We start from the raw sequence: 25,318 nt of genomic DNA, 5'->3' as shown, positions 1-25,318 counted from the left end.
CAGCAAGAAAATAACAAGTACTCTCTCCAAAGAATACCAATTCTTGAAACACCTACATGGCTGCCTTCCTTAGTGTTTTTGTGTTGCTAAATATTTTAGGGTTTATAGACTTTCTTTCAGTCTTTAGCTTGCTTGAAACTGAATCTTGATAAATGAAATGCTTTCAGTATAAAGTATTTCCAGATGATCGCACAAGAAGTCTAAAGCTCAACTTCTACACCTAAAGCACTTTGACAGAGTAGTTTCACAGGCAGCAGTTCTAACAGGACCTCCAAGGATCTGCATGGCATGATTTGATTTTGTCAGGCTCAGCTGAATTACAAAATTGATTCTCTTAATTCTTACAAATTAGATTCTCTTAAGATTTCTTCTCTTTGGCCTAAATTCTCTTGTGTCTAATAAGGATTGTTGCATGTGTCTGCAAATGTCTGGTGCAATGTCAGACTTCTCTGCCACATGCCTATTTTAAAGCAACTTAAGACTTTTCAAAATGTTTCCTATACATCACTTTGATGTTGATACTAGCCACAACATTCCAAAGCTAAGGATGCAAGGACAAGACACACAGAATCAGATATATCAGATCAAAGCCACTGAATCTCTAAAGAAGCCATATTAAGAAGAACAGACCTTGATTATGCTGCTTTTACTGCCACTTCATACACACCTAGCTGTTTATTGACTATCAACCTATCAACTTCATAATGTACAATTTCCAGGGGAAAAAAAAAAAAGGCATTTCTACAGGCTTTATACCAATTGCATGCAGTTTCCATTGGAAGCTTTCCATTAAGAGCCATACTGTTACTATTCTAACTATTCACGTAAAGTTGCAAGTAGTTACTGAAGCCTTAGAGAGTGCCTGTGAAAAAGAAAGCATCGTAAGACGCTTTTCATGCTGAAAGGTGCACCTCAAAAAATCCCAAACTAGAAAGAATTTTTAGCCTTTTTGAATAATCGGTGGCTACCACAGAAACTTGAACTTGTGTGCGAGGAAAATTATTGGTACTCTCTGGAGCAACGCTGCGTGACTTCACCACTTCCCTCACCATGGAACTTACCTTGTAAAGAAAGTAGTCTTCTAGTTTCTGCAATATTTCAGAAAGTCTGGACAAGCCTTTGGATGGTACTTGACAATACAGGCTCCCATCAGAGGAAACACTGGTTACTCTGACATTGGTATATAGTGCATCTACCTACAACAGTAAGAGTTTGACAAGAACAGGAAAAAAAAATCCCACACAAAATTTAGGAAATTTCTCAGTACTGTTTTTTGTCCATCTAAGACCTCAACAGTCAATGATTTTCCATGATTAAGGAGGAAACAGGACAATGTTACCTGTAGGTGCAGTTCAAGGGACTTGTCATACAATGCCTTCAGACAAGTAGCATTGATGTTGATATCATCTTCTCCAGAGGTGTCATAGAGAACAAGAAGAGGAGTATCACTCTTTTCCAGTACTTCCACAGCAAATATCTTGTAGCATGTCTGTGATTCCACAGCCTTTACTAGGACAGGATCATCACAGAAGGCTTCCAGTCCTGTAACACACACCATGCCTTTTTGTGTACAGAAGTTGTACTACTCCTACTAATTACAATCTATTTAATTTCTACCATTTTATCAAAGAAATCCATCTTTGGAGGCAGGGCAGAATAGAAAAGAAAAAGACCCTCTTCAGAAGGAGTTGAGGCAAATGTGTAAAGAAAAATGGAATACATCCAAGTATTAAGAAACCTACCAACCAAAAAAAAAGCCAAGCTCATTCACAGCAATTTCACATACTTAAAATTTAATGTTTTTAAGAATTTAAAAAGGCCTACTAGTTTTAGAAAGGTGAATAAATTTCAGCAGAATCTAGGAAGTATGCAAGTACTGAAAGGGGAAGAACACTTCAAAACAATTAAATAGGGCCATATTTAGAAATATTGCCTAATCTGGCCACAAGAGATATACCTCATTTATGGATAAAGATGTTGTGCTAGTGTACATTGCTTCACACAACACGGTTCCTTCACTTCAAACATTTCCTTTATTTCTTTAGGCTCACATACATTAAAGGGACAATGACATCCATGTTAAGTGCAGAAACAATTAAGCTCCATTACGGAGGTAAAAGATAAAACTGTCTTCTGATATCAAGGATTCTCTGTAAAACTCTTCTTCATATCTTTTCTTCCTTCCTTTTCCTTCTTTCCATGCATACCTGTGTCTGCTTAGACTGGCTGAGCTGAACAAAATTTATCAAACACATACAGAACTATTACAACCAAGGATCAGAACTCCCAGACTCATAGAGGCTTCAATCCATACGCTGTGCCAACAGTAAGCACAGCAGTAAGCATGCGTGCAGTCAGCACTGGCTTTCTCTTACCTGCCAATTTACATTTTGCAGCTTGAAAAGGAAGCGATCGGAACTGTTTCTGTAGTCTGCACACGCTGTTACTTTCAACAAACTCAGTGAACCCATGATCAACATAGTATACCTGACAATGGGAAAGGGAATTAAAAGCACAAGATCATGAATATAATTTTAAGTATGTTTGCTTGAGTCTAGGAAGAATGTATTCTGTTACCACATTCTCTATACAGACACAGACAAATTACTTTTTAGCAGTTCAGTACCATTAATTTCATGTTTTCAGGGAAAGTCTCCTTCTCAAGATCTCTATAAAACCATTCTCTCCAACTGTTCTACAGAATCTCAGCTTTAAACAGGAGCAGTGCTGGAAACATTCAGCGTGTATTATCTCAAACTACGTGAAAAAAAGGTAATAAAGTCACAATTTTTATTTACAAAGTTTTGAAAGTGTTGAAAAGTCAAATATCGCTTAGCTGCTGTTATAAGTTTTGCCTATTGTTTTTATAGCATTAAGAGAATCAATTTGATTTAAGCTTGTCTTTGATAGAAATACTACAGTCAATGCAGGAAACTAGTATAGAAACTGCTACAGGCAACAAATAACTGAAGCTAAAGTTGGAGAAAGAAGGCTTTGATGGGACTTCCTGCAATTTTTTTTTTCTAAACTCTATCCTGAAAAATAGCTGCATAGCAAATATTAAAAGGAGGTCTGAACACTGTGCCAGAGGATAACCAGCAATCTTTCACAAAACCAAGTTCTGACACTCCACTCCAACCTACAGCTGAAGGGTATCATGCTAGCTTTCAGAAAAAAACTCAATTCTAATACATGTGCTATTTCAGTATTTATAAAATGGTTCAATTTCAAAAGTATGTTAAGCAGGGCGGGGTGACTTAACTGGGGAAAGAAACAAAAATGTTAAGGAGGTATCATTAATATTGACTAGACAAGAAATAACTGAGAAGTTTTAAACTTTTTATACTTCTAATGTTTATTCTAATTTCACTGCAGATGGCAAGAGTCTGTTTGGCACACGAGAAGTTTAACAGAGGGGTTAAATAATGTCAGTGAGGTTTAACTAAAATGCAAATGACATAACTCCCAAAACACTAGATCTGCCTGGAAGAGGAAAGTATAATATTTATCTTTTTTCTTGCTATTAAGTGTATGTTAGAGATACTTCAGTACGAGACTTCAGACAAAATCTGGGAGCAAATGAATGTTGTCCTTTCCTTTCTCTTCCTGTGACTCCCTCAAACCATTCCTCAAATCACAAAGGTACATTTTCAGTAGTTCAGTACTACAGGGTCCAGCTCCCTTTAAAATCAAAACCAAAACTCCCAAATTCAGACTATTTATGGAAAAAACCTGAAAGATTGTTTAATTTTGTTCATCATATAACTTCTACAAGGTCTTGATTTCTCATATACCTGAAAACAGAAGCAATTCAGGGTAAGAAAGGAAGAATACTAGTGCGGCATATTTAAGAATTGACTGTGTATCTAAAAACCAAGCTTGTCCCAATTCTTTCTCCAAGTACCAGAAGAGGTAATTTCTTGCCTTTACTCTGTTGTCTTCCAGAGAAATTATCCGTGCACGCAACCAGGCATCTTCTTCAGCATGTACTGCAACAAGTTGCCCAACACTCAGAGACTGAGCTGGTGACACAGCACTGTTCTGACTGTAGTATGCTTTCATTTCGTCTTCCATTTGTTCCTGGGCAGAAGAATAATCTTTGCCCACATACCTACAACATTTTACAAAAAACAAACAAAAACCCACAAAAGTTGGGATACAACTTCAAAAAAGCTGAATAAAAGCATAAGAACATTTACATGCATACAGGAACTCATGATACATATTTTCTAAGACATTCAAGTCCAAACTCTTCTCTTTTTAGAAAAAAAAGTTACTCTGTCACTAACGAACACCATTTTAATCTGGTTTTCACTAAGTTTGATTCAAACCAAACCATCTAAAATATCTTTAAAAATTAGCTGTTAAACCAAGTGCTGTTTACTCTCATACTCCAGATTTATCTTGATATTTGGCTGCTGACCTAATGGTTCATATTAATGCTGTTTATGTTACACAGGTCTCCTTAAATCAAGTATATAAACTTTCTGGAAAATTCAAATGGGAATTTCTGAATACTTCAAAAACAAGTCAGATTAGAGCAGACAAAAGGAAAACTCAGCCACAAATCTGTATTAGTAGCTACTATTTCAGTTTGTTCTTAGAGAGCATGATACTACTCAATTCTACCACACAGTTTAGATTATATAACATGATATACATGTTATATTACAGTATCTATATAATAACTCAGTTTTAAAGATTATGTTAAATCTGACCACATTACAGGGAACTGTGGTTTCCTTACAAACAGCCTTTCTGTTTCTGCGCAAGCAGATAAAGTGGGGTGACAGTCACATATGTGCTACTTAGCTGTTTCCTGAACATACCTAATAGACAGTTGGAGTAACTCAAAAGAAAGCAGAAGAATCTTTCAGAATTTCCTGCCTCACTCATTATTTTATTCATTATTTCTTGTGAGAGTTCAACTGCAGTACCAAGTGTATCATCATCTCTGCCTTCAAATACTCTGTTGTGAATATCTAGCAAATATCTAGGAGTGTTTCTACATCTCACTTTTATTCTAACTACATTAGAATTCTTGAGAATTGATCCATGTCTCAAAACAGAAACAGCACCAAAACCAGCACCTTTCAGCTTTGACTTCATTTGTACTGCAGGTGAAAGGCTTCAGACAGAAAACTTAGCCATATACCAAGAAAGTAAAGTGATATTGTTCCATTCCCTGAGATTGAAATAGGAATCTTTATTTTATTGGTCCTGCAAAAATCAACATCAACCAACAGCTGCTACATAGTTCTTGTGTAGATCAGCAGAAAGAGACTGGTAGGACATCTAAGAAAAGAAGAACCCATGCACTAGGCCCATCCTCCCTATATGTCCACATGAACACTTTGCTTGTCATGGCAAAAACCCCTAGTCCCTTCAGGGCTAGTTTCATCATATCAGGATAAATGACCTTGCCCATAAAGTACATGGATAACACTGAGTAGTAGTTTTTGTAACTAGGACCAAGAAACCACTAATTATCGTCATGTACCTACACAGAGCTGACAAACTGAGAAACTTCAGTACTGTCCAAGTTACATGGTTCAAAATTTGGGAACGGCTGCTTTGTAGAGAAATTTTTACACAATCACCCTCATCTCAACAGTGTCATATGGTATTTTAATCCACGGTACTCAAAGCATTCATCCCAAATACTAAGTGGAAACATCCTTAAAATATCAGACTAGCAAGCTGTGAACCATTACTCCACATGTACAGTAAGTTATAAATGATGCAGAACTAAAAAAGTATACGGGAAAGTTTAGAATTAAGTTACATGTGCACGGCAGGCTGAAGTAATAGATGTAATGTCACAGTCCACATTGTACACTGTCCTCTTAGACTAGGCTGATTAGGAACCAAATCAAGAAACACTAGTAGTTTTTTGCTGGATGAAAGCTCATCTTTCCATAAGTAGAATCCGAGTGCACTCAAGTCAGGCCGAGTAAGTATAAGTTATGGAAGTAAAAAGTATTTTAATAAGCACAAGAGTAATATTGGACTGCTATTTTGTGTTGTAGTGGTATTATTTTAGAAAGTCTTCCAAATCTGCCTTGATTCACAGACAAGCTGAAGCTAATGATACATGTGATTGTTTCAGGACAGAAAAAGTTTCAGAAAATTTCCATTTAAACACACAAACAAAAGGATTCCTAATTGTCATTACCAAAATAAGTAAATAATAAAGTCCTGAAATGTCTTGTTCATCTATTCTTTTCTGGCAGACCTGCATAATATGAACATGTGGATTTATAAATAAAGCAAAAAAGGTAGATTCCAAAAAACTTGCCTAATTAGGACCTCATTAGTGTTTTTCAATTCTAACACCATGATGGACACAGATCCTTCTGATGGAATGACTAGAGAAGGAACAGTTACGTTTTCTAGATACTGGTCCTTGGATTCTTCATACTGCTGTTCAGCTGTGGCCTTCACACCATCATGCCTCTTGACCTTCTCAGTGACATTCAGATTTTCATCAATGCATCTTTGGGGTTTAGCATAGAGGATTGCCTTTCTGGGGACTTCGGATACGTAGTCCACAATACATACATCTGACAGCAGCTCTAGATTATTTAGAATGTCTTCTGGAAATTTTACTTGGTAAGTATCTTGGTACACTTTGGGAAGTGCATGAGCCCAAAGACCACTGGAATACTTCAGCAAGATGCTGACAACTTTTGCCTTGAGGTCACTACTGAATGATGTTGGTGTGGTCTCCATATTTGGTTTTAACAAAGGGTCTGTTTTTGATGAAGTAACATTCTGAGATGCCTTTTCTTGCTCAGTATCACTTTTTGCTACAGGTGGTATTTTCTTAGCAGGATAAATAAGTCCATCCATTGGATCACCTCTGTGTATTTTCTCCACCTTGGAAAACAAAAAAGAGAGTCAATAATCAGTTGCATCTCTAACACTAAATTGTTTTGCCAATTACATTTTTACAACATGCATTTTATACAGATTTTCAAGAGAACATCCACAGGGATCTAAGCTTGAGGCAGTTACTACAGGTTAGCATTTCCTGTAATGCTTCTCCTCTGTTTTGAAGGGTTCCAAATATAAATGAGTACATCAGTAATAAGCAAGTATCTAATCTATGCCATACAACTGAGACTCACTCACAAAGAAGTACTGTCTTGTCTTTCCTCCTAGGAGGACCAGAAGATGATGACACCCTTCATAAATTTACATCTTTTGCACATTAACCTCCCCCATCTTCCCCACAGGCAAGCAGATCATAAACAAAGGTTTCACTCAGTTTACTGAGAGAAAGGAGATGTGATTCTATACTTCAGAAACAAGAGGACACTTGCCAGGCAGTGCTGTCAGGCAGGCTATCTGCTGTCATGCTCAGGGAATTGTTTTTCTTTACAAAGTTCTGGAATTAAGGAAGAAATTTCTGGTTCGTAATAAATTTCATAATAAAATTGATTAGACCCTTTTAAATCATGCCCCCAGCCTCCTTCAGAACCAGATATTTTGCCAGTCCCTACATTTCCACCCTTTGCTAAGCTCAAGAATAAGCATACCACATAGTCTGAAGTCACAACATTGAAAGTACTGTTTGAGAACTGTAGCCACAAACTCACATTAAAATTCTGCTTCCTAAAGCTTTGCAGTTTCAACCTAGATTGATCAAACCATAGCTTAGCAGGAATCCTATGTAAAATTGAGATAAGAAAAGGTCTTAGTGTTTTTACATTGGTCCTGAAGCAAGAAAAATAAAGGAAGTTACTAAGCTTTATGTAGCTCCACTTTGAAGTTCCTTTGTCAGAGGAAACAATTCTAATCCAAGTCATTTTCAAAAACAGATCAATGAAAAAACATGGAGCATTTGAATTAGTTGCTACTACTCAAGAGTAGCATTCACCTCCACCCTACTAATGTCAATACCCATAAGAACTTTATAAACCTTGCCCAAGTAATTCTTTGCAGCTCTGACCTAGCAACATAAAATCAAAGCATAATGAACAAGACTTCAGGTATTATCTTACAGAAAAAGAGTAACACATATCACTCATTAGCAAGAGAACATTAGCAAGAAACAAATACTATGCAATAAATTGAAAAAAAAATGGCCTTTGTCTAGAACCATGTATTTTGTCCTGTGCATACCTCGTCACACTTAAACAAAATTACCACATGACGATCTGAGTTAAGAGTCAGGAAATGAACTATGTAAGTGCATTTCCATACACTTGCTCTGCATTACAGTGTCTAGGCTGGTGCAAAAACAATCTGTGAAAAAGTTCTTGGAATAGGTCTTGGTCAACTTCCATGAACACTAGCATGACACAAAGGAAACAGTCTTCATAGATATTAAAAAATATTAACTATGTTAGAGAACTCTCACATATTCCTGGTAGCATGCCTAAATTATTCTCTATCAGTGAAAAACCAAAATAGAAATAATTTCTGCAAGAATAAGAGATAAGAAAGCAAAGTTCTTGGGCATCTCTGCTAGTCAGCCTGATGTAAGAGAGAATGAACATGTCTGGCAGTGAAACCTAGAAGGACCAAAGATGCCTTCACTGATACCCAACAGAGAACATCTGTATTTGTACCCTCTGCTATGAGGAATCTTACTGTGCCCTTTGTACCACAGGAGAAGAAAGGAGTTCAGTTTAAAATAGAACCAAACAAAAAACTTACCAAAGCCTTGCAAAGGCTTTGATACATGGTCAGGAGATCAAAGTATATCAAGTAACATAGATAAAAAAAATCAAGAGCATGCCATCTTGGCAAATAATGACATCCTAGATAGAGAAGGATTGATAAGGAAGTTCCATGTGTCTATGCACAAGACTGCGGAATTCATTTACATGAGCAGTCAAGGAAACTTTTAGCTCCAGAAAATACTTAACATTATCAAGACAAAAAATTGTTTGAGAAGGCTGTGTTGGAATGTATGGTAGTTCATCCTGGAAGAGGCTGGATGCAGAGGTCTACCTTTATGTACCTGTTCTCTTGGCTAGTGCTCTTTAAATAGAGCTGCAAGAGAGCTGAATAAATTTTGCTGACAGGACGATAAACCCTTACACACTAGAGACCAACAGCAGACTGAGGAGAGAAGATCCTCAGAGATCTTTAAGCCTCTTAACTCCAATAATAGCTCTGAGGTTTTCTAGGCACTGAAGTTCAGTTTTGAAGGGACTGTATGTGCTGACTGCACAAACCATTTAGATACAGCAAAATGCTATTTCAATAAATTGTTTCAGATTATTTCAGTATAAATAAGCCCAGGCTGACATCACTAGAATCACAGAGTCATAGAACATCCTGAGTTAGAAGCAACCCACAAGAATCACTGAGTCCAAATCACAGCCCTCCACAGGCCATCTCCAGGAACCACGTCACCTTCAGGACCACACAAACTTTTAATAACAAGCAAATGCCATCACTTTTGAGCAGCACTTCAAAACAGATACTCTTTCTTAGGCACGAATGCTTCAACCAGGTTTTTGTCAAGCTTATAGATCTGCCTTCAAGGTACTGCCCAATAGTATGGCTGACAGCCCAGTTCTGCAACTACAGTATTATTCTGGGAAGTACTGAAAAACACCTGAAAGACAACACAGTCATTTGTCACAGCCAGCACAGGTTTTTGAGGGTGAAGTCCTTCTTGTCAAACTTAATTTCATTTTATGACAAGATAACCCGCCTAGCTGATCCAGTGGATATAATCCTTTTGGATTTCAGTAAAGCTTTCCAGACCGGCTCTCACAGTGTCCTTCTGGACAAAACATCCAGCACATACCTGGGTAAACACATCATGGGGTGGGTGAGCAACTAGCTCACAGGTTGGGCACAAAGGGTTACAAGTGAATGGGACTGGAGACCTGTCATGGATGGGGTTCCACAGGGCTCCATCCTCAGCCCTGTGCTCTTCAATTTTCATAAATGACCTGGATGCTTAGAACCCTTGGAAGAAGTACTAAGCAAGTTCACAGAAGATACACAACTGGGAGGAGCTGTTGACCCCCTCACAGGCAGAGAGGCCTTGCAGACTGACCTTTATCAGTTAGAGGGCTGGGCAGCCAACAGTGTGAAGTTTAACATGGGGAAGTTCTGGATTCTGCACCTGGGATGGGGCAAACCTGGATGAGTGTAAAGACTGGGGAACAAGAGGTTGGAGAGCAGCTCCATGGAATGGGACCTGGGGGTCCTGGTCAATGACAAGTTGAACATGAGCCAGCAGTGTCCTGGCAGCCGGGAGAGCCACCTGTGTCCTGGGGGGCATCAGGCACAGCATCACAGCCGGGTAAGGGAGGGGATTGTCCCCTCTGCTCTGCTCTGGGGCAGCCTCACCTCAAGTGCTGGGGGCAGTTCTGGGTGACACAATTGAAAAAAGACATTGAACTATTGGAGAGTGTCCTAAGGAGGGCAATGAAGGCACAAAAGGGCCTTAGGTGAAGGCTATATGAAGGAGTAGCTGAGGTCATTTGGTCTGTTCAGCCTGGAGAAGAGGAGACTGAGTTGCAGTCTACAACTTCCTTGTGAGGGGAAGAGGGGCAGGCACTGGTCTCTTCTCTCTGGCAACCAGTGACAGAACCAGAGGGAATCGCCTGAAGTTGTGTCAGGAGAGGTTTAGGTTTGGATATCAGGAAAAAATCTTTTTCACCCAGAGGGTGGTTGGAGCACTGGAACAGGCTCCCAAAGGATGTGCTCACAGCACCAACCCTGACAGGGCTCAAAAAGCACTTGGACATCGCTCTTAGGCACATGGTGTAATTCCTGGGGATGTCATGTGCAGGGATAAGATTTGTATTCAGTGATCACTGTGGGTCCCTTATAACTCAGAATATTCTGTGATGCTGCGACCATGCCTCTTGTCACCTCTCCATTACAGAGCACAAAGCAGAGGCAACAGCTGGCAGAATGAATTATCAGGGCAACAGAGAGTAAAGCCGTTCTACACTGGAGACTAATATTTTTGTCCTGGGCTCGAATAAAAAGAAGCAGCTCTTAAAAACTGACATCTGCAGACTTAAATAATAAAATTTCAAATAAAAAAATACTCCCAAGATAAATACTGACACTGCAACTGCAAAGAATGCAAAAGAGCAAGTTCCCTTGTTTTGACATATACATATAACGAGGACAAAGGCAGAAATGCTCCTGTATGTGTTGGTAGGACAAGAGCTTTGCACATATATGTTTAATAACATTCAAAAAAAACCATTGCACTAACATATATAAACTAAAGAAAGTATCCACTTTCCAATGCCAGCCTTGCTTAATAATGGGCACAGTGATAACAACATACTGGTAACCTCCTGCGGCATCAACAGTTTCCAAGAAGGAACTGGAAAAACACATCCTTGAAATGAGAGTTTCTGGTTAGAATAAATGTCCTTCAAAGTTACATTCAAACTAGCATATGCAATTATTTTCTGCCATTCTTCTGCAAGGTAGGAAAAGAGAACCTGCAAAGGAAGTTAACATTTAATGTCAGAGACAGAGTCTCATCTTATGTTGCAAACAAGATGTCTGGCTCCACAATTCTTGGTATCCAACAGGTTCTCAAAGATGCCTCTAAAATACAAATCAGAACTATCACTCTGACCCAGTAAGAATTTGTTAGAAGTGTGGTGCAGGAGTTCTTTCAGATCGGATTTAAATATGCAATGGGGAAGCCAACTGCCATGCTACACATACCACAGATGCTACAGAAACATTTTAGTGACAGTTACTTTAGACAAATGGCATGAAGGCAACTCTTATCTACCTGACTTTCCTCAACAGTACATGAATTTCAACTCCTAGCAAGCTGGCACTCAAAGCAGTAAGGAAGGATTTCTGGCCTTGATCAGCACTACCTTGCATCCACACACTGGCTGACAGCATCCCTCCTATGCCACTGGCAGCCACCACAACTTCAGGTCCCACTGGTTTTGCCCATCCCTCTACAGTACAGGTCTCCCCAGGCAATGGTGAGATGCTGCTTCAACATTAACATTCAGCTCCTCCCTGCTCTTCCAAGTAGCTGCTTCTGAAAGCAGTAGAGTTTAAGCTACCAAACTGCTGAGTATGTACCCAGAGCAACAAAATCTGGGGAAAAAAACCAGTCTTGGCCAGTATTCTTCAAAGGCTGAAGATCCCCACTGCACATGGTGGCATCACTCAGTAAGGAGCTTTTCTTTACAAGGATGTGGAAGCTTCTTACATCATCCAGTTACAGCTAATCCTTGGAATCCGCTCCAGCTTGTACAGCTTCTAGTCTGATATGCAATTAATTATTTTGCATGGGAAGCTATGATACTTCTTACCCTAAACAATGAAAGAACACATCAAATAATTTTAGCCAAGCCTCATGTGAACTGGAAGGTTGAAACAGGACTGGAATACGTTGGCCATAAAAGCTGCAACATGTTGATTGTTAAAAAATGACTGGATACAGACTGGACAGACTGCAGGTGACCCTGCATGAATATGGGGGTTGCATTAGGTAATCAAAAGAGGTCCCTTCCTCTCTCAGTGATTTTGTGATTCTCTCTCTAATTGTAATTTCTTCTGTACTTAACTGAAATGCTAGAATACAAGTCATACCGGGTATATTTTTGTATTTTCTTTTGCTGTTAAACTAAAGAACCCCTGTTGTCAAGATATCCACTGTTCAGGTTCAGCCAATGCTCAGGGCTGGGATAATAAGCTCTGTAAAGTTCAAGAGTGTCTTTAGATTGCCCTCTTCTGCCCATCCTCTTTGCCCTCCCACTTCATTACCCTGCACATCACAGTAAAGATACTTGTTCTCCAGTTTCTTGTGCTTACAAGACTCTGGCTTCTGAAAATGCACAATTAAAAGGAAACTGTGATGCAATAAGACAGCTGAGTCAATCTAACAACTCCATACTATTGAATATTACCCCTATTCCTCACATTTTTATACCAGCACTGAGGATAAGCAGACAATTTTGTCAGAAGTTCTTTTTGGCTGTAATAACCTTTACCTCATAGTGCACTGAAGTTCTCCTACAAGGTCAGAAAAGTGCAAGATTTAACACACAAGAGATGCACAGGTTGCAGAAATAAGGAAGGATGCTGTCAAATGGACTCTGACTTCATTTGGTAGCTCATCATGTTGTCTAACCACTCATCACCAGGACTGAGGTATATTGATTTACAGCCTGTTCTAGCACTGTGTTTGGACAGCGAAGTTATTCTGGACCTTCTGTCCTCAACTGGCTCATTTCCACATATGCTACAACACCATCTTCTCAGTGAGGCTGACACCAACTGTAGTCTGCGCTGTGCTGAAACACATCTAATTACATTTTAGGTAAGACATGTCTTGTGTACTCTGAACTCTGTTCTAAGTGGCTAGTGGCTCTGTGTCTAAACACAGATTTCTTCAATGACCATGGCAAAAGAAAGTTACCGTAATCCAAGAGCTCATCTACTGGAAACAGCCTTTAGGGTATGTGCAAAACTGTGAGCTTTCATTCATACATACCACCAGATGTGATAGCCTGCTCCGTTGTCTGCTCCATGTGCAAAGTACATTAGAGTTGGATTTCTTTATACTTTCAAGTCTGTTTCTCTGTTCAGAAGGATGACTTCTGCTTCACACAGCTTAAATGCAATACAGAAATTCCTTCTTTGAGTGTAAAGACTGACAAAACTAAAATTTCTCAAGGAATACAACTCTCTACTGTGGCAATCCTTCTCTTTTCTGCTCGAACCCTTCTCTGTTCTGTTGAACAGGTTGAGTATACCTGTTTAATTCACTCTGAATGTTACAGTAAAAACTCATAATGCCTGATGCATTCGTATGTAGTACCTATTTTGTCAAGACATGGTGTAATGCCCAGGACCAGATTCAGAAAACAACAGTCTTAGTCCTATTTCTGTAAATTTGTTTACCATCTAATCTGGCCCCCCAAGCCTTTAGTTTCACTTTATCCAAGAAGTCCCAACATGTATAAATGTAAAATATTAATAATAATCTGAGAACTAAATACAGCTAAAAAAAGATAAAATAAACAAAATATCCAACTAGTCAATTAGGCAATTATCTCAGTTGCCTTTTGCAGGTCTCATTCTTATCTAAAAAATCCTCTACCTTTCCGTAGGGATAAACTTAAACTTGTAGTGACTACTACAAAGAAAGAAAGACCAAACCAAAAACCAAACAACAAACCAGTTAACACCCCCAAACTAGTCAACAAAAATATGCTAATTTCCCCCTTAATTTCTCCAAGACTTTTTTTCCAGTTATGTACTTTCAAGACTGACAGACTGCAGGACCTGTCCAACACCTTACCAGATATCCAAGAGATTAAGTGAAGAAAACTGAGCTTTCCTTTACCCTGTAAAGCCTCCTCCTCATAATAAACAACCAAGTAAATGTTCTCCAGTCTGAGGAGCCTATTCACACAGTACCAGGCAATACAGTGTTTAAGGTCACTAAAGAATATGCTCATGTGATACATATTATTTAGCTTTATGTTTATTAAAAAGCAGTAAGAAACCTGACTGAAGAATGTTAGATTACAGATATAAAACTGTCCTCTGACAACAACAGATTAATAGTTAATCTGGTACGTAGCCAGAGTCAGCAGAGTATTTTATGGAAAGGAACATCTTTGTTCTGGAAGAACAGCAAATGCAAAGCAAATGCACCTCTTCCAGCACAAATGGAATTTCGAAATTCAGAATGGTAGTTATTTTTCTACCAGCTCCTTCAGAAAACAGAAAGACTAAGGCAGTCATTACCCTAAGATAACTCTAGGATCAATTCAATATGCATATATCCCTTCGTTCTGGCAATTAAAAGGTGTCTGCTTGTTATTCATTCTACAAAAGAAAACCAGCTCTAGGACTGGTGTTTTCACCAAAACATTGAGTTTTACAAACATGGAAGAACTTCTGAGGCACAAGGTATGATAGAATGTGACAGGATCCATCTATCTTGGTGGATGAAATGCATTTTTGGCTGTAAGTGACCCACCATGCCACTCAGACACAAACCTATGGACAGGATTCACCTGAGAGTACTAAGATACCTGGAAGAAGCACTTGTCAAGATGCTCTCCATCTTTTATCATCAGTCCTGGATAACCAAGGAGGTCTGATGACTTTAGGTTGGCTAAGGTGATGCCTACCAACAGAAGGGTTATAAGGAAGATCTGGAGAACTTACGGGCCTGTCAGCTTGCCTTTGGTGCTAGCAAAGGCTATGGAACATCTTGAGTGTGATCACACAGCACATGCCAGACCACCAAGGGATCAGGCCCAGCTGCCACAGGTTTGGGGAAAGGCAAGTCTCACCTGACCAACCTGATCTCCTTTTATGACCAGGTGACCTCCCCAGAGGATGAGGGAAAGACTGTGGATGTTGACTACCTAGACTTGAGCAAAGCCTTTGACACTGTCTCCCACAGCATTTTCCTGAAAAAGCTGGCAGCCCACAGCTTGGACAGGAGCACTCTTTGCTGAGTTAGAAACTGGCTTCACGGCCATGCCCAGAGAAGGGAGGTGAATGGTGCTGCATCCAGATGGGGGCAGGTCACCTGTGGTGTTCCTCAGGAATCACTATTTGGCCCAAATCCATTTGAAATCTTTACTGATGATCTGTATGAGATTGACTGTATTCTCAGTAAATTCACTGATGACAGCAAGCTGTGCGGGAGTGCCGATCTGCTGGAGGGCAGAAAGACTCTGCAGAGGGATCTGGACAGGCCGGATCAATGGGCCAAGACCAAAGGTGTGAGGTTCAACAAGGTCAAGTGTCACTGACAGTGTCTTAAGATCCTGCCCTTGGGTGACCACAACCGCATGCAGTGCTACGGGCTGGGGCAGAGTGCCTGGAAAGCTGCCCAGCAGAAAAGGGGGATGCTGGTCAACAGCATCTGAACATGTACTTGGACTGTGCCCAGGTGGCCAAGAAGGCCAAGAGCATCCTGGCCTCTATCAGCAATAGTGTGGCCAGCAGGACCAGGGCAGGGATTGTCCTTCTATATTCAACACTGGTGAGGCCACAAGTTGTGTGTCCAGTCCTGGGCCCCTCATGACAAGAAACACATTTAGGTGCTGGTGAAGGGCTGGAGCTGGAGAGGGTAATTCCTATGAGGAGTGACTGAAAGAGCTGGGGTTTAGCCTGAGGAAAAGGAGGGTCAGGGCTGACTTTATCACTCTCTGCAACTCCCTTTGAGAAGGCTGTAGCCAGGTATGGGTCCGTCTCTTCTCCCGGGCAACCAGTGACAGGACAAGAGGACACAGACTCAAGCTGCACCCTGAGGGGGTTCAGGTTGGTGATTAAGAGCAATTTCTTCACTGAAAAGGGGGTCAGGCATTTCACAAACTGCCAAAGGAGGCTACCATCCCTGGAGGTATTCAATAAATGACTGGATTGACAACCAGTGCCAGTACCATGACAATACGGTGTTTGGTCAAAGGTTGGACTTCATCTTGCAGCATATCTGAAACACTTGTTGTACTCCAACACACAGGATGTATGAGAAACAAACAAGATAAATATCAAGCACTGGCTAGTTCCCAGCTATGACTTCTGTGGTATTGGCAAGGCTTGGTGGAACAAGTGCCACACCTGGCATGCTGGGATGGAGGGCTGCAGGCTCTTCAGGAGGGAGAGGAAGCGCAAGGAGGAGTTGCACTGTATGAAAAGAGGAGGCTTGACTGCACAGTCCTTACTGTTACCAATGACGTAGGTGCGAGACCCTGGTTTCTGTGTTGTAGTGTCTGCTACCAAGAGGCACTCAGGAGAAATCTCTGGGTTGATACCTTGAGCTTACTGGAGATTGCAACTTCCCAGACACATACAGTGAACACTGTACTGCTGTGACAAGCAAATCTGGGAAATGTGTGAAGTTTCCCAGGAAATAACTTCCAGTCACAAGTCTTCAGTGAGTCAATATGACCTCCAAGGAAGAGGATTGTGTCAGGGGAGGTTCAGGCTTGATATTAGGAAGCATTTCTTTGCCAAGAGATGGTCAAACACTGGAACAGTCTCCTTAGTTGATGCCCCAAGCCTGACAGTGTTCAAACGATATTTGGATAATGCCCTTAGTAACATGTTTTAACTTTTGGTCCTGAAGCGGTCAGGCAATTGGACTATGTGATCACTGATAGACTCCTTCCAACTGAAATACTCCTTTCTTATTTATTTGGAGAATACTTGTCACTTACATTTTTCCATACTGAGTCAACATTTGCATGAAGCTATTGTAAATGCCAAGATCCCTTTTGCCCAAGCTTAAAGGTCCACACAAAAAACTCACTTTTTTTTTTTAATGTAGTGAGAGTCTTTCCTATCCATGGCTGTAATTAAGATTACAATGAAATTTTATGGGCCAGAAACATGATATGAGAAGTTCATATCATGTTCAGAGTGCCCTGGTCTTTGTAACTCTGAACAAACCTGTATTATTAGCCAGCTGAACTTTGTATTTGCATCCCTTACCAACTCACTTGTTACAATTCTGACCAGCATGTGTTCAAGTGTTACCCCTGAGGAACTGCACCATGACTTCCTGTCTTTCTGAAGGTAAATCATATCAGGCTTGCTCCATTTCCAGTCTTTAAATCAACTAAACATCCATGCAAGGACATTCCCTAATATCCTAGGGCCACCTTATTCTCTAAAAGCTTTTGGAAAAGAACCATGGAAATTCAAGCAAAAGTTCTGAGAGAAGATCTAAGAGTTTAGGCTTCTCTTGCACTGCCGTATCTAAATCACCATCACATTGTGCCTGAATCATTCAGAGAGTTCAAGTAACTGAGGAGAGCTGGGCATGTACAAGAAAAAAGTCCCTTAAACATACATACAGCTCAGTAGGGAGGTTTATATTTGGACTTAAAAGGGAACCATTTTCTCATGTTGTCAGTACCAAATACAAATTTATTATTACTTTTTGGGTTGTGACTTACAAAAAAACCCCAACAAAACTTCTGAACTTACATGCCTACATGCCTCTCACACCTCTGCTGCAATGTTCTCCCTCCCTCTGGAGTTCAGCTGCCTGCATCTCAAGGATTCAAGGCTGAGCTCAAACACAGTAAAACTATGTAACTTTGACTCAATTCTAAGAAAACAGCTAAGCTGTGAGAAAGACTTGTGACAAAAATATGTAGAAAGATAAGAAACGAGACAGGAATTGGAAGTCTAAAAAAGGGATCACTAGCTGCTCAAAGACACATGGCAAAGTAATGAGTCAAATAAAAAGGTAAAAAATTCTGATTAAAAGAGATGACGGTGGGAGGGTCATCACGTTTTTCAAAGCGCTAGTGCTGGAGGTAAAGGCAAACAATTCAGCAACACTATGGATCTGCCCAAAGCTGTTGAAGCAGATTCTTCTCCCAGCTGAGATCTGTCTAGACAACAAAGACTTGTAAGCATATTTATTGTTAGCCCCATTGTCCATGAAGGCTGGGCTACAATCTGTGACTGCTAGTCACTACTTGGTAACTGTACTACTGCATTTAGCTGTGCAAAATATGTTGCTACAAGAAAGATGCTCAAGCAAACTGACCTAAAAAAGGGAGGTAATAGACAAATGAAAACAAAGTCAGCCTCAATACCTCCTGCCTGAAAGGTGAAGACTGAAAAAAAGATCATCAGCCTGCAACTTACAGTGATAGTTGGAGACTTGAACTCACTAAACGGGAAAGACGTCCATTACCTGTGGTTGTAAAAACAGAAATTACAATTTCCTAGATAAAATTCCTTCTTTTCAAACCGAAGTTTTAGAAATGCAAAGTTTTTCAGCAGTGATACCAAGGCACAGTCCTCAAATTAAACACCTGGAGACACTGAATACACTGAAAGTGTATTAGGTTTGTTGTCTGCTGGTTTGTAACTATCCTACACCGGTCAGAGTAAGTACAAAAAGAATGTATTCTTCTTTAAGAAGATAATAAAAGAAACACCAAGCATGTTTCTGAGCTTGGCAGACACTCCCAGTGTAAGAAACCAGTAAGACAGAAATAATTCAGATATCTTTACTTTCACTGAAGAGTACAGTCTGTCTTCTGCATTTTGAAGGTTCTACAGAGCTGTACACCTGCAGACAATGTTTGAACCAGGAAGGGATTATATGCAAGAGATGTAGCTTTCATACAAGAAGTCTCAGTTCAAACTTCTCCACGCCTGAGCCATAATTACAATTTTGTAAGCCAGTAAACTGAGACGGGCTTTAGAAGCTCATTAACAGTTCTCTACAATAAGACTGATTGTGCCAAAATAACTTGATAGTTCTGACTGCTGTTGTACTGTGCTCATTGTATTACAATGTTTCCATGGATTTAATCAGTGCTTATTTTTGTTTAAATGACTATTTGCATGCTAGAAAGAAAGAGACCCAACAGATAACAAGCAAATGGATAATGAATACAGAACAAAGATCCTGGATGAACAGGACTGACTGGAATATTAGCTACAAAAAAGACTGAAATTTGCTGCATGAATTAAGCAATTCAAGACATAACTTGCTCTATTGATAACACTGGAACCAATCATCAACCATTAAAACAAATTGCTGCTGACTGCATACATTTCTAGTGTAGGTAGTAAGGTGTTACAAACACATTTTATGTATCTGTGAGAATACCATACATGCATGCAAATGGTGTTATTCCTGAAGAGCATTTATTCAACTAATTTCTTCTTCTTTTTTTTTTTTGACATTTAATGCTTTTACCTGAGAAAAGACTTAGTAGGACATACAAAAAATGCATTTCAAGAAGACAAAGTATTACTTCAATACTCTTCTGTGCCGAAGTTTGACAAATACCAAAGAAGTTGGAAGTATTCATTGATATCACTGGCCTGTTAAAGTAAAGCTAAACAAAGCCTTGATGCAAAGTTGCATGACACCATAAATGACCCATGGATCAAAAGAAGAGACAGAAGTACAGCAGTTGAAGACCCTCCACTGAGTGGTCATGGAAACTCATGTCAGACTTCTAAGTGGATACTCAGCCAGATACCAGTTCCTAATAAGAGAAGCAATGACACTCTTGGTAATCAAGGGGTAACAGGCATCAGCAGGAGGGCAGAAAGGGCTTAGCTGTAATCTCTCCTCCCAGTGTTACCACTCTTCAATTTCATCTATTATTGTATCATAAACCTAACTTACACAGCAAAATTTCCTGGCTTAAGACATGAGAAAGACCTATAAATCTATAGAAAGATAAATACAGTTAGACCTCAGACTGTTCAAAAAGGATGTTAGCAGCTTGTAGCTTTAGGAGGAGGTAAACCCATCAACAAGGAAAAGCATAAAAAGCAACTGGGGAAAAAACCCAAACCAACAACAAACATGGCATGGGGATCATGTGTCATCAGCTATTTGAGTTGTCAGAAATGGGGTCAGTTAAAGCCGACAAGTCAGCAACCTCAAGCACTTGCTCCAGAACACCAAAGAGGGTGACGTTCTTTCTTCAAAACACTAGTCCAGTCAACAGTGATTTTCTGGGGTTTCAAAAGGCATTGTTACAACTTGGGACTGTGGTGGTGGGGGTGTGGTTTTTTTTTGTCACTGCTACAGAGCATAAAGGGAAGTGCACGTACACATAAAATAACATTTGGCAAATGAACGCTTGGACATCTATAGGGAACAGGCATCTTCCATAAAAATGGCGTAATACTCACTGTGCACACGTGAGGCCAGTTCTCAAGCTGACAGAGCATTTCTGTGCTAAGGTCCTCCCAGTACATTTCCCGATAGATCTGAGGCATCTTTGACAACCTGACACCACTGCTGTACTTGCTCAGAAGCTCCTTAATGCGACTTTGAAGTTCATGGACATCGGCAGCAGAAGAGCCAGGGGCAACAGTATGTGTCTCTGCAGTGGATGTATTCAAGCTATCTGTTAAAAAAAATACAGCCTCAAAGTAAACACAGCCCTACAAATCACCTCCATACTTAAAAACCAGATATGGGAGCTGCCAGCATAGCACCAACTCTAAACTGTGGCTCTCCTGCCCAGCATGGCTGGTTCAGTCAATTCCTATGGCAAAGAACTATGGAAATCTCAGACATTTAGTAACTACCTAAAAATGGATTTTTAATCATTGTAGTTATTTTCATAAGATGCTGCTACATGTTACTTCTGCAGGGATTTTGGAAGAAGATACAGAAACCTCAGCCCCACCGCAGCTGAGACACTGAGAAGCAGAGAAGGCAGAATCCCAAGAAGGGCACAAGGTAATTTCTTCATGAGTATAAACACACCAAAGACATTGCACAACAACCAAGAATGCTATTCTATATTAAGACTGGCATACAAATCAGACCAGTGATTTGCCTTTCATTCCAAGATATGTCCTGAGGAAAAGTCTCCACCCAGCAGGTAGCTTTTCTGTGTTACTGCATTCAAGGAAGCCCTTCACTGGAGCAAGGAAAGTGAAAACTATTCAACTGCTCTGGGCAGTTTCATACATTGTGTTTAGGAATCAGGCAGTCATTATTCTAGGGGAAGGTTCACATCACTAGCTTACCTGCTACCTCATCTCTATTCCTCCCTTTGGTGGGGTGTATTTGCTACCAGACCTGAAGCTTCATGAATCAGGCTGACAAGTCTCAAAGAATGTAACCATCATTTTGCAAGCTCATCAGCTGCACAACTGTTGAGCCATGCAGGCAGAAGAGTATTTGCTGGACAGATATATTAGTAAGGCTGCTTACTCCTGAAAGCCAGGATTTCATCCTTATACCAGATTCCTACTCCACCAGTGAAGTTAAGCTTACTCCTCCTGTTTCCAAACTCCTCACACAGGCTTTGTGATTGGCTTTGACACTGCTCAATGTTTTTCCTAGAAGGCTGAGAGGCAGACAAGCAAACACACATTTCCTCAGCACAACGAAATAAGAGTGAAAAGGTTCACTCACAGAACTTGATTCCTCATCCAAACATATGTTCATTAAAACAACTATTAAGATGGATATTTTTAAGATGAAACCCACTCTGAGTAGTCAACAAATAATTTCTTAATGGGCATACCACTTGAATCTGTGGAAGAGCTTCTAGACAGGTGAACTTGCAACTCCTTTTGAAACCGTGGTGGGACAGTCAATCTTTTCTCAGACCTAAAATTGGAAAGAAAATTGCATAGAATCACTCTTCTGTCTCTAAATAACATTCCATTTGCTTCTAAGAGTTAAACATAAAGTAAGATGCATTCCACACACTCCGAGAGGGCCTCCTGCACAAGATGTGTAGTCGCAATGTCCTTGTCAGGAAGACAACCTGATCTGCAGTAATAGGACTGATCAGCAAGTGGTTTCTAGTTTTTACTCATTTTTTTCATTGTTGTGAGAAACAAAACACAGTAAAAAGACATTAGCAAAGGGGAAGCATCTAGGAACACAAAGGCATTCAAGGTCTTTTTGTGCATGCTGTTGGTTATATGTGCATGCTGTCTAACAGATTCTTCTCTGAAGATCTCTCCCACCATAAGTACATAAATGTCATGCTCGCAGGTGTTCTTCTGGAGTCCTCCAGAAAGCAGCAGCTTCTAGTTGGGAATACAGACACCAAAATGAGCTCCTGACACTGAAGAGGGCACAACACTGTGTAGCACACAAAGACCTGCAAAAAAATCAGCTGTGGAATAATTATATACACTGGAAGCAAAAGGGAATTCAAAGACTATGCAACATCTCCAACACAGCACAGCCGGTTGCTCTGAACCAGGTACCTCCTGACCAGAGCAGACTCTGCACATGTACTGGGCAGGCTGTGCAGAAGATCTCTGCCCAGGGCCAGTTTAGTAATGCAGGGACAACAGTGGAGCAACCCATAAACCTCATCAGCTGCAGAAACACCAAGGGTGATTTTCACAGCTTCACTTGGACTCTGAGAAGGTAGGACAGCAGTTCAAGGATGATGGTGAGGCTAGATGTAACAGGAAGTCAAGACCAAGTAGCCCTACGTGTCATCACATTGACTTTTCATCAGAGCATATCCATGAATGACAAAGAGACCTCCCACATTCACATGTCTTCTCAGGATGATCTCAAAAGATTTAACATTAATTTGTCTCCCCTGCTTTTATGCTATCCCTATTAAATGAAACCATTGCTCCTCCATGGGCTATGGGATATCACTTGTACCAAAGACAATACCTTTCTGAGTCATTTCCCACAGCACTAGCTGTGAGGACAGGCACTGCCCAACTTGGCAACTTACAAAGAGTCATGCCCAGAAGTGCTAGACAGCAGCAGACCAACTACAAGCACATTTATGAAACTTAGAAAGTACAAAAGCAAAGCCACCCACACAAAATCAATACTTAGGCTCACACCTGGCACTTGCTGGGTATCTGAAAAGCCTCTTACAACACTTCATCTGCATTACAGAAAAACCCTCTACTTTCTGGGCACAGCTCAGATGCCCACACAAAGCAGCAGTGGTCTCTTAGAAGGTGCTGTGGCTGCCCATGCAGATGCTATGAGAAATCCAGGATCCCACTTTGTACACGTATCTATCAGTAAGGACAACTCTAAGCAGAACAGATACTCAAGCTAAAAAACTGCTCTTAATGGAAGCAGACTCTAAAGAGTCTACCATCTTTGCTAGGCAGAAGGCAAAACAACCCTATGAAATAGCCTCATGGGTAATGGAGGCTGTCCTGCTACCCCTGGCTGCCAAAAGCAATCCATAGCTCTGTTCTGGTCCTCCATGCCATGTATGTCTGTATCACCTTAAGCCCCGCATCAGGTGACACAAATGATGTGACTGCAGGGTAGGCCAGCCAGAACTGCAGGAAAGTTTCAGTGACGAAGAGGGTAGATGCTCCCTGCTTGAGCCATGTCATGTGAACACCCTCGAAAGGAACCTGGAACAGAGGACTGATGATTTCCTTCTGCCGCATGTAAAAGCTAATTGGATTTGGGATTCTCTCAGTATTAAGAGACTACATGTAAGGTCTTCCTGTGCTTTCTGTTGTGGTTCAACTGTTTCCCACAACGTGGTGCTGACACTGGCACTGAGCCCAGCCATCACCAATTCTGAGCCCTGCAATCAGACAATTATTGTGTGACGTGCTGCTTGCTCACACAGATCATGATGGTCATACGTCTCCAACAAGATGGAATACGGCCAGACGGTGCAAGAGCCAACATGCTTCCCTTCATTTTTGCAGGGATGGACAGCTCAGCTACTTGGAAGGTCCCATGTTCCTCAGCTGCTAGAAGCTGCTCCCAGCAGGAGGCCTCCTAGCCACATTAGCAGCCTGGCCCTTCACAAATGCCTGACCAGCCACGCAGCCCTGCCAATTCCCCATGTGTAGCTCCAGCTGAGCAGCTAGTCACGTCTCACTGCCACACATCACTGCCTCACAATGAAGGGGAGAAGTGCTCTTCCCTGCCCATTTCCTTACCTTGGTAAGGCCTATGCCACCCCATCTGCTCTTTGGCCCTTGGACACCGCGATCTAAGCGGGAAGGCCAGGTGTTGGCCAGCAGTGAACAACTCCTGCTTCTCCAAGCAAGGGGGTCACCAAGCACCAGAACCTGTCCTCACCCATGCTTTCTAGCTTCAATGATCTCTGCAGTTAGCCTTACCAGCAAGGGCTCTCCCTGCTTCTAAACATCCACAGCAACATAGTCAGGATAACCTGAGAGATTGCTGCTATAAAGACAAGCCTCAGACCCTGCCACAGCACCTGCAAGAAAGCCTCACACAACTACCTTCAGCATTTCTCTGTTGTCATGTGTGACAGAACCAGGACAACAAACAACCTATTTCCTTTCCACCTAATGCTACATAGGGACAAGCCCCTGAAACTGTGATCATGAATATCTCTGAAAAAAAAAAAAATCACAGAATGCTATAGGGCTGGAAATAGACTTTGGCAGTCACAATGAAACCACCATCTGCAGCCTCACTCAGGAGCTTCACTACACAATACTATGCGGAGCATGCATAGCTGTCAGCATCCAAACAAAGTTTGTCACTGGCAGGACATTGTGTCAAGGCAAGGAACACACATCTGCTAGACAGGACAGATGTTCAACAAAAAAGGAGAAAACAGAGATTTCGATGTGCAACCACAAGAGCATGGATGTCCTTTCCTGTACGTGGCGTGGCAGGGTGGGTAACAGAAAGTAAAAAACTGCACATAGATAACAGCTCACTCCAAACTCGGAAGTGGGGCAGAGACAGTCTGTCACCTTCAGGACTTCCTCAGTCAACCTGTGCTGTGAAGGCTCAGCCACTCTCACAGACAAGTGCTGACACTCCTGCTGGAACAGTGCCCTCAAGTCTGTGCTAGATAACTATGAGGCTGCTGTCAGCCCAGGATTTTTGGAGATGCTGTTCTTAACTTCACTCATTCGCAAAATG

At 40.9% G+C, this 25,318-nt stretch overlaps 1 protein-coding gene across 5 annotated transcripts in view; it reads right to left on the bottom strand.

Moving 5' to 3' along the window:
• The window catches only part of TDRD7 (tudor domain containing 7), a 47,419-nt gene that overhangs the window by 6,541 nt on the left and 15,560 nt on the right, over window positions 1-25,318 (bottom strand). For 4 of the 5 annotated variants that reach the window (XM_083883867.1, XM_083883866.1, XM_083883869.1 and 1 more), the window contains 7 exons: window positions 21,975-22,060; window positions 20,623-20,840; window positions 6,299-6,879; window positions 3,925-4,111; window positions 2,376-2,487; window positions 1,340-1,542; window positions 1,062-1,196 (listed from right to left, as the gene is read on the bottom strand). In XM_083883867.1, the coding sequence (XP_083739993.1) occupies window positions 1,062-1,196; window positions 1,340-1,542; window positions 2,376-2,487; window positions 3,925-4,111; window positions 6,299-6,879; window positions 20,623-20,840; window positions 21,975-22,060 (1,522 nt within the window). The remainder of the gene's footprint in view (window positions 1-1,061; window positions 1,197-1,339; window positions 1,543-2,375; window positions 2,488-3,924; window positions 4,112-6,298; window positions 6,880-20,622; window positions 20,841-21,974; window positions 22,061-25,318) is intronic. The other variant, XM_083883870.1, reaches the window with a different exon arrangement.

Source organism: Zosterops lateralis (genome assembly GCF_965231275.1).
Source record: "Zosterops lateralis genome assembly, chromosome: Z".
NCBI classification, from domain to species: Eukaryota; Metazoa; Chordata; class Aves; order Passeriformes; family Zosteropidae; genus Zosterops; species Zosterops lateralis.
Note: the sequence above shows the minus strand (reverse complement) of the source record. Positions and strands in the feature narration are given on the sequence as shown.